Genomic DNA, 18,915 nt, shown 5'->3' on the forward strand with positions numbered 1-18,915 from the left:
TCTAGTCGTCATGCTGCTCTTTTGTGGGGCTACTTTGCAAATTTAATAAATTACATTATTGACTTGTTTTATCCTACTAGAACCAACAATTTATCTCAAACCCTGAAATTAGATTAATTTTTTTTCTTCAAAGATTAGCATCCCATCCCATCACAGCATCAAATATTCATAATCTAGGAACTAGGATGATAACTACGAGGGCAGGGAAATATGCACATATTATTAGCACACACCACGTTTCAATTAGCATGTCACTTTTAATATATTATATTGCATATACGGAAAAGACTCAACTGTAGCATGTATATGAAACACAGCATAATTTAAAATTCGTATATAATGTTACGGGTGGTGGTGGAAGGAGTACAAACAGGATTCCTAAAATGCAAACCCAAGTTGAGGCCAACCCTGTAACGTGGACCATTTCGGTGAGATTTTGGATCTGGCAGTGGTTAGTAGCTTTAACTTTCTGCGTCTGAATTCTGAAGTCACGTGTGCACCAGCTTGTTACAACATAAAATTTGTCCTACAGCATTAAAACAAACGAAACAAAATAATCAGTTTTTAGTAAAAGAGAAAGGGGGAAGGTGGTAGGGAGTTCCATATATGCTGAATAAACATTTGCATAGGAAAGCACACTGCAAGTTTAATATAAATATCGCCTCAGTAGACAAAATCAGTTTGTGTTCTCACGTGTCATCAGCTATGCCAGAATAACTGACTACGACAATCTCATTGTGCTTTTCTGTCTTGTACCTGGTCCCTTTTCTCCAGGGGTAAAAGAGATAACATCCACATCCTACACAAATACCAATCAATGTGGTTAAAATTATAATAACTAAGGTCCAGTAGTAATAACTCCCTAGGTACTTCATAATAAATCATGCAAGCTCATCAGTCATAATTAGAAAATTGGGTGATCAAATAGTGAGTGATTGATTTCATAAATGTATCTCAAAACTGACCAAAAGAACTTGGAATAAGAAAGATACACTATCAGAAAAATGTTAAGCATCAATGTTAACATTAACTATCACCATTCCATTACCCTTAATAGCATACTGCGTCCTACCGTCACCGGCAAAACAGAAAGAGAGATAACAGAGATGTATGAGATCGAATTGACTTAGCCAAATTTAGCTCATAAATGACATATGAGAACAATTAACCAATGTCTTAGATTACTTGATAAGATATTTGATCATTCGCTAGAAACTCAATCATTTAGAAACACAACAATATAACATTAATAGAGAAGGAGAGGAAGAGTTTAATATCATATCAAGCCAAAATCCAAATTAATACACAAAATCATTTAGAAACACCACAAAATTGTCAAATTAATACAGAAAAATGCATTTTGCGTCATCATTGAAGCAACTAGCACTTATCAGACCAAGTAGTGTCTTCACGTACCATATAAAGTCATTGGGCATTAATCACTACACTAATGCCCTTTTGGGCCACTTGCCTAGTAGCTAAGATGAGTAGTGCAATGTCTAGAGTAAAGGGATAAGAAAAGAAGAGCTTACGACACTTTGTCTGCAACATAAAATATTGGAAGTCTTTCCACTCCTGTAGCTCTCCATTTATGTTTTTCAAAGGATATTTCTTGCTCAGACTCCGACCCAGTTGCAGTTAGAACAAACTGAAATATACAATGTATGTTACTTATTTACTATCATTGATTCGTGATAAAGTGAACATGATATTTTAGTTCAAAATAATAAAAGGAAATGCCAAAAAGCAAAAAAAAAAAAAAAAAAAAAAAAAAATCAATGCAGGAGGAAGAAACAAATAGAAGGGAAATAAACAACATAGTCACCCATACCAGTGGAAAAAGTATAGCCATAATCCCATAACTCACGAGGGGAGAGAAAAAAAATATGGCCAGAACACAAGGGCTCCCTGTAAGGACATAAGTTACATTTTTAATCTCAAACATGAAGTGAATTAGAGAATAAAGTATTAAATATAATATACAAATTTTGTTCCATAGCTCAAGATTCTTCACGAAGATAGAATTTAGAATGAATTTTAAACTTCAATAGCCAACGTGTCAATTTCACATTTTCACATATGAATTATTGAATTATATGGCATTCTTCTTAATAACTTCACACTTCACAATGTTGAAATTGCTCAATCCTCAATCCTCATCCATATTCCCTCGTAACTTTGTCTCTTACACTTGTGTGACAGAGACTGATTAAGGATTTACCTTTTACTAGAAAACACATAAAAAAGGAACTGTTGTTCCTCCTAAGGTTAGTATTATAAGTTGTTTTGATCTCATAACAGCCAATAAATTTTTTTTAAAAAAAATCAAAGAAAAGCCACATGATCTAAACATATGAAATTCTCTAGCTAAACAAAAAAGTACACTTAATCAAAAAAATAATAGCAACAAACTCTTTTATTAGCTGAAATTTATTGAAAATTACAAGTTTTGGTAGGCCTTACTTCTCATTTAATGATTCTCTCCTGATTTTGTAGTTTCCAATAAAGTTTAACCAATAATAGACTGAGTTGCTAGTATTCTTCTACTTAATAAAGTTCATGTAAATAAGTTAAAAAAAACTGACCAAAACCAGCAAAAAATAGCCAGTGAGATTCAAAGTAGTCCAGCCTTCGGTCAAGAGCCACTTCATTGAAATTCCATTTGTACCTAATATAAAAGCATATTTTTTAAAATGCATTCTACTGTTAAAGGCATCAAGCAAAAGGTGTAAATGGAGTTATGGACCACATACTCGAAGCAATAATATGCATACATCCAGGAGAGGAGTAAAAAGTTGAGCAGCTTCCCTATGTATGGTATGAATCCTGTTGCATAGACCTGCATATAACATTAGAAATTGCTTGTGGAAGGATAAAATGAAGGATAATCGATTTTACTGAATATCAAGGCATGTGTATATTCCTATTAATATGGAAATCGAAATTGTAATTTTATTACCTCAAGAAAGAAAACACTCAAAAGGAGTATCGAGTACACCTGCTGTCCTATTCCAATCATGACCCTGAATTAAGCAAACATAGTAGCTGAACCTTTTAGCACTACTTACCCAGTAAGAATTAATATCAATTAGAAAATGAGAAAAAAATAATGCACCATTAAGTAACTATTCATTTGAACTTTACCCTCCCAATCCAGATGGTCCTTTTACATGTTTAGCATTTTGTACAGGTGAAGAGTTGTTTTGGCTTGAGCCTCTCTCTGCCGTAAGCTTAGATCTTCCCATTGCAGCATACCCATATTTGGCAATGTCATTGTACCTAAAAGCATTCTGTTAGCAATTCTGATAGGAATAAAACCTATCTTTCAAAGGGAAACTGGCATATTCAGAAAGAAACCCTTCTTCCTTGATCATTCCACAATAAGTTACCCATTTCGACCTTTCTTCCTTCACATTTTACAGGACTACTTTTTCCCTGTGTTTTCGGTTCACATTCTGCTAATTTTTGTCTAGTTTATCATGTTCCTTTTCTATTAATTTCACCACTATCCGTCAATTTTTTGACTTCATTACTATGTTCTTATTGCCCCTAGACTTATAGTGATTGTGTGCTTAAACTGTGAATTATTATTATTTAATATTTATCATGAATTTCTTTAAATTTTGGTTTTAGTTTTCGTTTTCAGTATGTACATACATGTGTGTATAAATTATTTAGGTTGTATTATAATAAATAAAATAGCGGGAATCTTGCATCCAGAAATGGCATTTTCAATGTTGTCCAATACACACCGCTAGCCAAGGTTAATAACTATGCCCGACAACAGAGACAAAACCAGTGAAGGAGATAGCCTAAATCATTATGGCCAGGGTACTCTTTTAAATGCCAAAACGACAAAACAATCGGAAAATTATCTGAAATATGTCAAAAAAAATGCACAATGGAGGACATCAAAAACTGGAGAAAAATGTGGGTGTTTGGTCTTACTGAAGATGTCATGATGATGGATGGTGGTCAAAAAAGGGACTCATGATGACCAGAGATGCTTTTCTAAACGGAGGAATGTCCGAAAATTATCACAATTAGAGAGTTGACTAATTTCAAAGTAGTTAAAAGAAAGTAAAACTCCAAATTTTCCAGGGCTCATCAGCAAATCAGTGATGGGACAAGTCAGAGGATGGTACCATTCAGATATCATGTAGAAATGATGGGATTTTGGGTGTTGTGGGAAGAAATTGACAGAAAAGAGACTTGGAATAGAATATTATGATGAATTATAATGTGACCCTTATTTATACTTATGATGAATCTAATGGTATATTCTCATAATAACTAAGGCACTAACCCTTATTTATACAAATCACAGTCTTAAGTCCTAACTAAATAAGAAAACAAATCATGACATTTAGGAATAATGATAACCAATCCTAAGAGATAATGAGAAAATAAAAATAAAAACTAACCATAAAGCATAATCTAGGATATCATCAAAATAATAATGGATATTTTCATATATTCTAAAGATGTATTTAATGCCTGTGTTGGGAGTCATAATATTTTTTTGGGTAGGATTGTTTAAATGGATATAGAATGGATTTTGGATAGAGAAAGTCCATAATATTTATTTGGGTAGCATTGTTTATATGGATATAGAATGGGACTGAAGGCTATAATATTTCTATATTTGGTGGTCTTATAATCTTTTGGAGAATATCCATAACTCTTAAAAGCACTTTGCTTATTTTGCCTGGTTGAAGAAATTTCATTACTTAGTATAGAAGACATACAAATATAAAATAACTTGACAATGAACATGAACAACGTAGAATGGCCCAATGCATACAAAGTCGAAATAAAGATGCAGGAAAGAAGATTAAAAGGAAAATATTACCAAATGGTGCTAAGAACTATGCTAAACACATATAAAGGGTAAAACCAAAGAACCTGCAGGAATAAAAAGAAGAAAAATCACAAAAGATTAATTGGAAAAACACATTCAAATTCAGGTTTTTTATCATGCAAACTAGATATAGAAAGATATCTAAAATGCACATTTCATCAATGAAAATGAGAAAATCATCTCAGCAATATGCAACTAGCATTCCAGACATTAAATTTTGAAACTTCATTTTTCTAATAGACCTTCTATGCTTTTCTAAATCAATGTTTGCCTCAACAAGTTCATTTAACTCGTAATAAAGCATTGGAAAAGTTAATTGGTGAGACTCTAATTCAAGGCAAGATCAAAGTTATATTAGCTCAGGATCGATAGATTCTTTAAACAATATAAATACTGAAAATCCATGTATGTTATAAAGGCAAAAAAGTCAACTCAGAGAGCAATGCAACAAAGTACCTTTTACAGTCAATGTATATTTCATACTTACATAAAAGAGCTGAATGAGTGCAAGACGTAAGAAAGAATAAAATTTCAAAGTGCCACCTAAGTCACACAGTTTATGAGAAACAATCTGTGAGCATTGATCAGGTAATATCCACCACAATGCAGGGATCACAACTGAGTTTAGGACGAATATACTGCACAAAAATTTAAAGATGTTCAAATTATTAAACACAGATTTAACTGTCAATAAGATTTCTTCCAGTCATTATCAAAAGTATACACAATTCAATTTTTTGCCACAATTTTCATTCACTGTTAAAATAAATTGAAGCTAGTTTCATTACTTCATGAGCTAAGCACTTTTAAGAGATAGATCTCCATCTGCAGATCCTGGCCCCCTCCAAAACCCACTCATCCAAAACCAGACACCTTAACAAGAACTCAATTTGAGATGTCTATTCTAGGAATTTGGAGAAAAAGATTGATTTTGTTGGAAAATTGAGATATGAGAAGGCTAGCATTATCGATATTTCAGATCTCAAAATTCAGTCTCCCCAATTAAAGTCTATTAGTAAATATCATAAAGAACAAATAAAAAGACAGATTGGAATAAAAAAATCTAACTCTATATTATCCTTAAAGCCTGAAAACACCATGAACTCTATCTTACATAGGTGAGAAGTGAATGTAAAACATAAATTTTTATTTTTCTCGCAATGATTAATATACTTGCGAACAGTGCTGAAGATAGAATCAAGATGATAGAATGTAAAGATGGTAGCTACTAGCAACAAAAGAAGCAAAAAAGCAAAAGAATTACTCACACCAACATCATGGCCACATATGTTAGAGTTAGAGAACTACTCCCAGAGCCCACAACTCCAGAAAGGAGACTAAGAATCTTAAACTGTACTAAATTGTTTATTGAATTGCAAAATTTGATTTTGCCAATGTGGGGTTATGGAGATTTAGAGGATTAGGAGTTGAATGTTGAAATAAATTGCGATGGGAAAGAAAAGAGTACCTTCCTAAGAAAATGAAACCATTTAAGAGGAAACACTGACCAGTTCGCATCAATAGCCTCTTCGACCTACGCAAGCAAAAGAACAATTTGAGAAAAGGAATTGATTAAATTAATTGAATTTAGAGGAATTACCTAATGCAGAGAATAAGAACGCGATGAAGGCAACACGCCTCTCCTACACCTTTCAACCATAGAATACCAACGACCCTCAGTTTGGCGCTGACATCCATTGCTACTTAGAAATCGAAACACTCTTCACAACACAACCTTTCACTTCATCAGACACCTTTGTGTTCTGTTTTTTCCTATGTTGGTCCACGCTCCACCACCTACGAACCAGGTTTTTTTGTTGGGTTGAATTTTGGTGTACTCTGATACTTCTATCAAGTTGTTTGTTTCACTTCATCAGGAAAAGATCAAATGGGAATATTTAGTTGCATGTTTGTTAGAGGAATATAAAAGAGTTTTTTTAGGTATTTTTATTTTCTCGAAATTTGCATTTCTATGTTTTTAGGCAGTTTTTCATTTTTATAACGAAGGATAACAAAGTAATATTCTGGTAAATTCTACTTTTATTATTTTTAAAAATAAGATATGTCCAAATACCTTTTTAATATATCTTGAAACAACATTTATTATAGTAATATTCCTTGAGAATGTAGCTCTTAAAAATATATCATGATATCCTCAAACAAACATCTTATAAAGATTTTTCAATTATTTAGTTTGTAAAGAAAAATATTTATTTCATATAATTAAATTTTTTATTAAATAAATATTTTGAATATATAAAACATTTTAGATTTATAATAAATAATTTAATTTTTAATTAATTTGATATTTTTAAAAAAGAACTATTTAAATTCAATTTATAGATGAAGACAAAAGACTGTAAATTAAAAGGATAAAGTGTCAAAATTTATCACCCATAAAATTTATTAAAAAAAAATGTCCATGGTAAAATGCATGTCTAGAAGAGAGAAAAATAATATTGTAAACTTCACTTTCTATATTGTGTATTTTTAATTTGTCAAATAAAAATACATTAAAAAATACTTTTATATTCTTTTTATTACACACACATATATATAATAATTTATGATTGCATAATAATGTTAAAAAATATATTTCTTGTTAATATTAATATTTGTACTTGTTAATATTAATATTTTTTTTGTTACAACTTGTTAATATTAATATAATTAACTTTACAAATGGAAAAAAAATTATTAAAATTGTTAATTACATCATATTATGAATATTTTAAACTTGAACCAAATTATTGAATGTTATAATATTAGAAACAATAATTGGGGTGAGTTTGATTCTCCTTTTATTTGATTTTTAAAACTATTTTAAAGAATAGTTTTTGAAAAACTTAGAAAATAAAAATAGACGGAAATTGATGAGATGGTACTACAGGAAGAACCAATAGAAAATTAAAAGTAAAAAACAAAAACTTAAAAGTATTCTCATATTTTTATTATAAATTTTTTTTTTAAGAATAAAAAACCATAAAGAAAACAGTTTTTATAGTGTATATTTAATTTTTTCCATTTCAAATCCTATTAAGTAAAATTAAATTGTATATAGGTGATATACCTTATCAAATTATTGAAATTAAAGATATCTTACTATTTCAGGCATACTAAATTTTAAGAGTAATTTAATCTTGATTAATCATAATTTCATTAATTTGGATTTGCCTTCGAATTTTGAAAGTAAATGTAAATAGAGATAATTCGTCTTGATAAATAATTTATTTTCATATTTTTCTTAACTTTTATTTGTAAATCGAAAACACTAGTTAATTTTCAATTTTAGTTTTATTTGTAAATGAAAAAACTCGTAAATTTCACTTGTTTACATAAGTTGTGCACAATCTTTCTTTTTTCCCTCGATTTTCCTTTTGTTTATTCTTCTTAATCTTTGTTGGCCTCCTTTTTTTTTATATTCTCCTTTGTTTTCATCCCTTTTGATCAATTCTTTATAAGCAGTATTATCGACACATTTTCTAACCTCTCTTCTTTCTAACATATTTTACTTTCAATTAAAATTTATTGAAGACCAGAAAATTATATATGAAACTTATTAAATGAGTAGTGAAATCCTCACAAACTTGTGACTTTCTATGAATTTTAGCCAATACAAAAGTTATTTCATGAAATTTGTTAAAAAGTATTTTACTAATATTTCTTTTTTTTTTTATCATTGTTGGTATTCTTTTCTTCATCTTTTCCTTTTCTTTAGCACATTACTCCGACACCCCATGTAATTTTTTAAAATTCACAAAACACCGATTCATTTTTTTGCTAAAATAATCCCTATAATTACTTGTTCAAACTATATCATATCCAGACACCTCCCATGCTACCGAATACATATAGATAGATAGGTATACCATATGATCCTGTAAAAAAAATATTTTGGAGTTAAAAATACAAGAATGTCAAGTAAATTTCAAAAAATAAAAAATAAAACTAAGATGCAACAAGTATTTTACGAGTTTTGCCGAACCGACCCCACCAAAGTGTACCAGGTTATAACAAGACTGACTCCCTGATCAACAAGGTAAAAGCCATTATGAACGCTAAGATATTTTTTACCCGATATTCTTCCAAAAGGAAGCCAACATGAGTAGTGCTGAATCTATACAGCAACTAAAAGTAAAAACAATCCACCTAGGCATGTATTAAACAATGCATTTGACCTGGAATCTACACATCCTGATTTCCGTAATTTGCTCCAACAAGCGCAGCTCGAGTTCAAATGGCAGCAGACACTGATAATAACATTGCATTGCTGTCCAGTTCAAAATTTGATGAATACTTTCATTTAACTGAGGTACACTATATATAATCAATTTGCAGAAAATTACATTGGCCTTTGTCTTCGGTATGGAGTGTAGAGAGGTATACAAGGCAAGATCAGAAAGCATAATCATCAGGAGGCCAAAAGAACAGTGATAGGAAACTCTCATCCTTCGACTCCAACTGTATCAGGTAAAAAATATGATGGGGAGGGAAATAATCAGTAAAATACAGACGACCTTGGCAAAATCCCTCCCCAGCGCCCCAAGCTCATTTAGTTATGCAAGATATGACGCAAAGAATATATCATGTCGATCTCAAGGATTCTTGCCGTCTAAGAGGAATGCCTTCACCACCATCAAAGCCATCCTCTTCTGAATGCTTAGGAAGTCTAATAGATAGAGATGATTGTAGTAAGCCTGCACATGAAGATAATATTAATTAATCACTTTGAAGGCTTCAAGACCGTTCATGAGGATGCATGTGAGCAAGAGAGCTTAATCTAAAGTTACATGCAATTGCTACAGTAGGATAACTAGGTCATACCATCAGCCATATCCTTAGTTTTGTGAAGAAGAAAGGTTCCTGAAAGAATGGTCACAAACCCACATATTTCTGTAATAACTTGTGTTGGACTTTGCCTATCCCAGTCCTGACATCAATTTCATTCTCAATCAATGGTCAAACTTTAAAACAGCAAAGAGTGGACAGATATTCAATGTGCAAGTAACAATGAAACTGATGATTTTCACATCAGATGCAAGATGATTAAAGTGGCGAAGATTAAGGATTTGCATCTCCGTGTACTTGTCAAGGGAAAGGGCAAAAAGAAGTTTCACATCCTGTTCAATATACTCGCAAACAATTTTCACATCTTCTAGATGTAAATGCATCAGCAGACACTCGTTTATTCATAGAAACGTTCACCTCTCATATAATTTACAAGAAGTTCACTACAGAGGTATATGCAGGACCTACCCAAGAAAATCTTGAAAAGCAAATAAAATTAGGTTGAAATATTTATATGCAACAACCAGCATACAAGTATCATTGAAGATCTTGTGGCAAAACCAAAACAAAATGATATTAAACATCACCTATACAAACTAAAAACAACAATCAATCCTATTCCCATTAAGGGGTTGGTTATATGGACCAGCCAACAGCATAATACTCTATCATAAATCATATCTATAGTCAACGTATTGACCCCTAAATCCTTCTTAAAGGTTTCACCCATAGTTTTTCTTGGTCTCTCAGCCTTTGGATTGGAGATTGTGCTTCTCACCTTAACAAACTAACAAGACATGAAGTACAAAATAGAGTCTAAATGTCTGATGACAATTGACAAAAGTCTAGCATAAATCTAAACTACCAGAAGGGTGAAATGTCTACAACTTTCAAGGAGGAACTAATAAAACAATTTGAAGCAAAATAGAACTCTCAAGTCTGAACGCCTCTATCTTTATGTACTAATAGTCTAAAATCTTTCTTAAATGGTGCTTTCTATTTTACAGTTACAATAAAGGCAAGTGGAATTAAACAAACAACAATACAGTATATAAAGAATGATACTCTAAGCTTAAATGCAATTGTTGGTCAAGAGGTTTTAAAAACACAGATCACACAATATACAAGCAATCCAGATTATGTAACACAATTTATAGAATCTTAAAAGTAAAGCAATGAAGTGATGTCCGACTATATCAGTTAGGTAACAAAACTTACCTTGAACATAATAACACTAGCCACAATGGTAAATGTTGTGAACATAACATAATATATGGGAGATACCACAGCCGTATTAAACGTATCCAGAGCCTGATTGCAAAGATGAAAAAATATTATCACATGAACAATAAAGCATAAAGAACTATTCATCAAACCAAAAAGAGACAGAGAGGCGACAATACATATAAGTAACTGCATAACATTATTATGTAGCAGAATCATGACAACAACATCCAGGACCTAGGAAACATGTGATTTTATCCTAGTCCTGCAAACTCAAGCATAAAGCTATAGAGAAAATGAACTTGATCTGATCATAAACCATCCAGATACTGAAACCTGTCTTTATATGAATTTATATTTAAGAGTGCTAACAACACACTCCTTTTAACACATTCTTTATTATTGATTAAAATGTATTGGAAACTACAAAATCATGAGTGGGGCACCCATTAAATAAGGAGTAAGACCATACAATTTTGTGATTTCCAGTAAATTTCAGCCAACAGTAAATAGTGTTAGAGAGCGTGTTGGTAACATTTCTCTTCGATTTAAATTATAAAATTCACTACACTTGCTTTCTCAGATCTTCCTATTTATTATCCACCTGCAAGCAATTTGAATATCGATTAACTTATAAAATTCAATTCACTAATTTACTGACTTAAGAAAAATCATGGACTAAAAGATTGTTGCAGTGTTTCATAAATAATAATGCAAAACATGAGCTTTTGAGGAAAAACATTATCTTTAAAGCAGAACTACCACACAAAACAGCAAAATATCTTCACCAAATGAGTAATGGATAAGATAATGCATTCATTAAAAAAGTTACTTCATGACAAACTACCCATTTTATTATATTTCTTCTGAACCGAAGTTAGATACATGTTATACTCTCACTCATACAAAGCCAAAGTTTGTGTGTTAGGCCAAAACTATTCAACCTGTGCCACTTCAAAAATAAGGATGATTTTCCCATGAATTTCCAACAGTCTGCAAGCCAAAGTTAGTTTAAGGGTTTTCCCAAAAGCATTAAAAGGCAAGGAAATACTAAGCAGACCAACTAGTAAACAAGAGTCAAACTTCTCTTGTTTTCCTTGTTTATATTCTTCCTCATTTGGCCTTCAAATTTTCTATCAAGTTTTGGGGGCTTTCTTCTATCATTTAAAACCAAAAATTTTACATATTCCCCTTGTTTATACTATTTATTCATTAAACAGTGGATGTGACCAAATCAATTTTTCATCTTGAAACCAAGGGATAAAACTCTCGAGCAAACATAGTAGTTTACTTAAAAGATCCCAAGGTCATATGTGATGGTAATATGTTTCAAGTTAAAAGATTTACACAAGAAAAAGAATTATGGTTTAAAAAACATGGCATGCATAAGTCAGACAAAAAGATAAATAACCAGCACTTGGACAGTTTTATATTTTTCTCAACACAAACAAGAAAATATTTCATACATAAAATGTTTAGAGAAAAAAACAAAAAGTATTTAAAGGAGAAACATAAACATGAAATACATGATACTTTCACAGATTTCACAGAATGGTAATGGAAATTCAATCAAACCATTTCCATGTACATGATACTTGTTGACCAAAAAGAGGTACACCACATCTTGTTGAATATTAAGAAAAGGAAGTACATCAAATAAAAATAATGTTAAAGGAAGTAACAAGAAAAACTAGAGTACCTTATTTAAATAATTCATTTGAGTAAGAACACAAACAGTCACGACTAGAGTGAATGCCCAAGTTTGTGGGAAAATTAGCTGATTCATCCCAGACAGTGTTAACTTTATGGCAATTCCAAGAGCCTTGACACTCATAACCTGTCAAAGGAAAACTTTAAGATAAAAATACAGGGGGGAAATAACAAGGGGAGAACAAATACTATTAAAAACCCATCAAGAGACAACTAGATAATGACACATACCGTCAGAGAACCAACAAGGGAACAAACACCGATATAAACCATTATGTGTGTCTGACCATAGAGAGGAATAAAGTGAAAGATAAGGACAAAGGTAGCTGTTATAACCAAAGCTGCATAGAAAAGAAATGCTGCAGAAGAAATATTATGTTCTTGGTTAGTAGTTCAACATGATATCTAATGAGTAAAGACAGTGATATTTCAAGTAGAGACATGGCTACCTGGCTCCATAGCAAGATCCCACACTTCTGTCACTGATTCAATTTCTCGTTCTTGAGGTGCATGCAGAACAATGGTTGTAGATCCCACAACACACAAAACACAACCAAGAATTCCAAATATATGCAGCCTCTCCCGTAAAATAATATGAGCAAGAGCAGCACTGCAAGAAAGAGACACAAATCAGAATTTACCTAGAGTCAAGAATCAAATTGAAGCTAAAATTTTAATTGTTATCATGCCTGATAATAATGCTAAGAGCGCCAAGAGGGGTGACCAATATAGCTGGAGCAAATGCATAAGCTGCAAAATTGGCAATCTCTCCAACAATCACTGTTGAAATTGAAATTGTTAGAATAGAAATTTTAATCCATGATACAATAAACAACTCATATCAACAAATTGTATGCGGAAATATGTTGGCAATTGGCATCTTTAAATGGCCTTTGTATCCATGCTGAAATATTTCCTTGGAAAATGTGTGAAGCAAAAATAGGAATTAGAGAAAAACTTAGACTAATTAGATAGAAGGTACAAGCTTTAGCTACATTTTTATTTTATATTTTGAGCATAAATTTGGAAAATAAGTTGCAGAAAGATAGATCATACGAGGATGAAGGGAAAACATACAGATGAAAGCCTCTCTTTGGATTTGTTAAGGTTCTGCATAGAACTCAATTTATAGTCTATACTCTATACAAAGTATAGTAACTAATTTACTTTCAGCACTTGTAAAATAACTACAAACTAAATAAATAAATAAATATATATATATATATATAAAAGGGCATAAGCTCCAGGGATACACTTGGGAAAGGAAAAACCATACATTCAATTCCTTGGTCATTCCAAAACCAAATAGAATCGTGTATAACTCACTTGTTACCATTCCTACCCACCAAAGCGGTTCATACAAGTACGAATAGCCTCCACTTCCTGTCAGAGATAAATTTGGATAGTGAGTTACTATTGTAGGTGATCCATCAGGGAAACAATGAATTAAAAAATATAAACTATTAGCAGCATGAAAATATAAGTGCACGGACTTATACGGATATACAATGTCCATCCCAACAGAAAGAGCAAATGCTAGAGACACAGAAACACAAGGCAATAACTATTTTGTAGATCAAATAAATCAAAGAAAAAAAAAACATATAACTAAACAAACCAAGCTGAGGCTGAGTCAATAGAGTGGACAAGCATCTATTTCATTAACATAATATAACATATCTATTAGAGAAGAATAAAAGATGTCCCTATAGTACACAGTTTCTCCACCATATTTTCAACATTTACAGCAGGATCTCATGTCACATCAAACTCCCTTTTCTATCCGAAGATAAAGACAAAGCTAAAATAATCTAGATCGCTCATCACTCCATAACAAGGAGTACAAGAAAAATTGTTGAAATCACCAAAAGGTTCCGTGAAAATGGATGAGAATCGAGAACACAAAACTCTTGGCTCTGTCCTCAAGCGCAGATGAAAAAATTAAAGATAAAACCTAATCTGCCTAGTCTACATCTATTTGCGCTGTAAAATGCAACGATAACATATAAAAAGCCTGGCAACGCATCGCATCGTGTTTAACCTTGAGATTTCAGACAGTTGAACTCAGCTAGCCAAGAGGAGTAAAGGAAAACCTCCAGATCCCTAGAAATTTTAACCTAATCCATTTCATCCACTAAACGAAACACGGAAAACGAACTGAATACAAGTAAACAAAAGCTGAAAAGGCAGAGATGAATCAATGGAGAAGGAGAAGAAAAAAAAAGTACTAGTCCAAAGACAGTAACCAGCAATAAGATTAGAAAATTAAAATGAAATGGAATGGAATGAAAACGAATAGACGGCGAGGCCTTAAGAGAAGAAGGATACCGGCTCTGACTCCACTAGCACCGGCTTTCTTCAAACCCTTCTTCTTGACAATGAAGCTGGCACCGATGAAGAAGCTGGAGGAGAGAGCGAGGATGAGTCCTTTTATATTGTCGGAGGACATCCCCTCGCGCCAGCTGGAAGTGGAAGAAGTGGTCGCCATGAGAGGGAAGCCAAAACCCTAGCCCTGGGTGCAGCGTCAGATCTTGCAGCGACAAACAAACGGGGAATCAGCAATCTATATCCGTGTATGCGGTTTGCTTTTCTTTTCGTTGGTGGATACAGCTGTCACAATTCACAAAGCCTCTCTCCCTCTGGATCGGAAATGCTTTGCGATTGCAATCACCAAATGCAAATGCATTGGGGCAACACAAAAACAGATAAATACAAACTATCAAATATTTTACACTGTGACTCAGACTACTAACAAAGTCGATGGATGACTACTACACTCCATTCTTCATTCCCTGCTAATCTTTACTAGATTGCAAATTACTTTCTCTCTCTCTCTCTCTTCTCCTGTGTAAATTTTCCAATACCCTTCGCTTCTTCCTTACTTCCTTTTTCTTTTTCTCTTTTTCCTTTTTATTTATCATTACTATTATTATTATGGTTGCGATGTCATCTCTCCCACAACCGATACCATGTATTTTCGGATGAAAAATATAAAAATAAAAAAAATTATTTTACGCTTTTTTATTCAGAGTCTACTTTTATTTTTTACTTAAAAGATTAATAGTAATTTATCTCTATTTATTTTTTACAATTTATTTCGAGTGGAAACAATTATCGGCTGTTGATGACTGGAGTGTGGGGTTCTAAAAGGTTTTGCCGACTTTACTTAGTTTAGGCACCAAAATTATCGATCAAATCTATGCTGTATTTTTGGCATCGCATTTTATGTTTATTTGATTAACGTCCATAATGAAATGAGGTGGACTTTTGACTTAAATGAGTAAGCTTAAGGCTAAAAGGACAAGGTAACAAGTATTTGGTGCACCTGTATTTTTTTTTTTTTCATTGGTTTTATTGAATTATTTTTGTGAAACAATCTCGAATAGGTCATTGTTTTTTTGTTAAACAAATGGGCCTTTTTAAAACACGTAAAAATGTTGGGTATGGATAGCTTAGATTTCTTTGTTTTGGGATTTTTTTTACATTTTTATTAATAATGATTCAGAAATATCACGTTCTTCTTATTTTCTTTAAAGGATTACACAACAAATAAAGTAATAATAAATTTTCATTTTTATTATATTGTTGCTAAATACAATTTTTGAGAGTTAATTATATTTTGAAAATGTTGTTTTTAATGTATTGCGGTTTCCTCTGAGTACATCCCACCCGACATGTATTGTACCCATCAACCATTATTGTAGATCATTTGATCTATTATTGTTGTATTGTTGTATTGGACTGCTTCGTTGCAATTTTTGCAAATGGTATGATGGGTGAGGAAAGGAAATTTGTTAAATTTACAAATAGCTTTCAATCATCTAAAAAAGTGTGTGTACTCATTCTTGTGAAAATCATTATTCATATACTAAAAAATATATTATTGACGTTTTGTAATTCAAGCACTGCGATTATTTATGGAAAGTGGTTTTAATAAATTAACTTATAATTTAGTAGAAAGTTTGTATTTTAGCTAAAAATTTATAAGTTATAAATTTAAAAATTAAGGGTTTATAAGTTAATCAGTTGGATCAAGATTTTAGTAAGAATAATTATAAGTTAGTTAACAAATATAAAATGATATATATAACAAGAGTGAGAGAATGGTGAAATAGGCAAAATAAAATTAATTAATAAAAAGGTTAAAAAAATCAAATAAATTTATAGGGATACAAAAATTAATAAATTATAAACTATTTCAATTAATTTATGATAATAAACTATAAGTTTTAAAATAATTTTTTTTATAAAAAAATATTTTAATCAAATAGTTTATAAAAATTTAATCAAATAAATTTATAAATTCTTCAAATGTCTTCTCCAACACACTCATAATAATTATAATAATAATAATAAATAAAAATTGAACCTATTCAGACTAAATGGTACGTTACATATGCAGAGTTGCTCACATCAAAATAAATAACACAACATAGATGAAGAAACAAAATTGTTAACCATGCAATGTTTAAGAATGCATAGGTTGAATGCTCAATTTAGGTATAAATAAGTGGTTAGACAAGCTAGTGACATGGTTAAAGCTGAAGTCGGTAAATTTATAAAGTAACACATTAAAAATGAATTTATGTGTTTTCAATATATGACGATATAAACACAGTAAACATACATGAGATGGTTGTGTTTTCAATATACAACGATATGAACACAGTAAATATAAGAGGGTGTCAATATTGTGTTTTTTGGTTCATGAAAGAGTATCAACTATATTTTACACTTTTGTGGATATAATTGTCACTCCCAATTCTGTATTTCTTAAAATGACGATTAATTCTGTTTTCGTATTTAGGTAAATTGAAAGATTATAAATTTCGATGCAAAATTATAGTTTTCTAACATGAAATGATTTATGTAATTACATTCTACTTGATATGATTTTGCTTTGAGTTCTTTGGTAGGTGATATACATCACCTTTGTGGAAGAAAGAGTGACAAATTGTCCAATAATAAAAATTAAACATTACTAAAGCGAGTTCCATCCATTTTTAACATAATTTATGCCAAAAAAAATTAAATGTTATAATTAAATTGTCACTTAATAAATGAAAAAGTTAATAGTTATTTATTATTCCACCTAACTACTTTAAGTGGAATTTAACAAAAGAATGCTTAATCTCATCTTCGAGGAGCTATATTTATGATATTCAAAATCCATTAATTAAATTTATTATTATTTTTCTTTGATTAATGCTCTATTTGATATTGTGGAAATATGTGGGGAAAAAAAATAAAATATATATATATAATAAATGTGTATGTTTAGTTGAAAAGAAGTAATGAAAAAAGAAAATAGAAAAATAATAGAGTTCATCACTTTAAAATTTGTTGTCGATCAAAAAAAAAATGGTGGATAAATTACTTACTATGTGAAACTTAATCAAATAAGTTGTTATTTAATTAATTACGGTGAATTTGGATAAATAATTTGATTGAGAATTTATATTTAAGATTTAATAATTGAGTTGTTGCATGTTAGCATACACTTATATAATTTAAAAGTATTTAAATATATTATTTTTTAAACACTTGTAAGATATTGTCTTATTTTAAAAATTTTAAAATTATAAATTAAATCTTGACTAAAAATAAAATAAAAATATAAAAAATAACTAAATAATTTTTTTAAAAATCATATTATATATCACAATAATATTTTTGGAAGTTATCATAATAATATTAAAATAATAATAATAATAAATAGTCATTATTCATCTAATTTTAATTAATAAAAAATAATTATAAAATATAATAAATTAATTATATATAACTATGGTTAAAAATTAAAAATTATGGATTTTTAAAAATAAAAATTAATTATATATTCTATTAAATCATGATTAAAAAATTATAAAAATAGAAATAAAAAAAATATTTGAGTATTTTTTAAAAATTAATTCTATATATTTTATTAAATAAATATAAAAATAATGAATCCTAAAATAGTAACGAATTGTTGTTCAAAGATATTCTAAATGGAGCTTAACTCACACCTAAAGCCACTATTTTTATACTGAGAGTTTTGTTTGATTATAACTATTTATAATTGATTAAATCTTTTAAATTAATTTATTTATATAACAAATAATTGACTATAACTTATTTTTAAAAATATTTTTATTTCTTTTTTTTTGTAAATTTTTCTTATTTTTATTCGAGCAAAACTTTTATTTTTTTACTTGTATGTTATTTATTTTTCTCCTTTCTATTTTTATATATTCTATTTTCATCTATTTTTTCATTCTTCCAGCCATAAATAACATTATTGCACTTCTATTTATCTTACTTTTTCTCTTAAACCAACTTTAAATATTACA

The 18,915-nt window shown here is 30.4% G+C and overlaps 2 protein-coding genes across 2 annotated transcripts; both read right to left on the bottom strand.

Annotated features, from left to right (window-relative positions):
* Positions 1-237: 237 nt before the first annotated feature.
* On the bottom strand, positions 238-6,765 carry LOC109803531 (etoposide-induced protein). Its single transcript, XM_020365145.3, has 12 exons — positions 6,462-6,765; positions 6,330-6,395; positions 5,349-5,499; positions 4,853-4,905; positions 3,145-3,279; positions 2,960-3,023; positions 2,754-2,839; positions 2,586-2,668; positions 1,832-1,908; positions 1,533-1,648; positions 694-799; positions 238-526 (listed from the first exon to the last, which is right to left on the bottom strand). The coding sequence occupies exons 1-11, from the start codon at positions 6,557-6,559 to the stop codon at positions 733-735; spliced, it is 996 nt and encodes a 331-aa protein (XP_020220734.1). The 5' UTR covers positions 6,560-6,765; the 3' UTR covers positions 238-526; positions 694-732.
* A 1,969-nt stretch (positions 6,766-8,734) lies between these two features.
* LOC109803530 (putative magnesium transporter NIPA4) lies at positions 8,735-15,475 on the bottom strand. The gene is made up of 9 exons (XM_020365144.3): positions 14,912-15,475; positions 13,910-13,966; positions 13,273-13,363; positions 13,033-13,193; positions 12,815-12,942; positions 12,573-12,710; positions 10,868-10,960; positions 9,686-9,791; positions 8,735-9,558 (listed from the first exon to the last, which is right to left on the bottom strand). Exons 1-9 carry the CDS (start codon positions 15,069-15,071, stop codon positions 9,446-9,448), a joined length of 1,047 nt encoding a protein of 348 aa, XP_020220733.1. The 5' UTR covers positions 15,072-15,475; the 3' UTR covers positions 8,735-9,445.
* Positions 15,476-18,915: the final 3,440 nt, after the last annotated feature.

The sequence above is a fragment of the Cajanus cajan genome, chromosome 1 (genome assembly GCF_000230855.2).
Source record: "Cajanus cajan strain Asha chromosome 1, NIPB_CcT2T_4, whole genome shotgun sequence".
Classification (NCBI taxonomy): domain Eukaryota; kingdom Viridiplantae; phylum Streptophyta; class Magnoliopsida; order Fabales; family Fabaceae; genus Cajanus; species Cajanus cajan.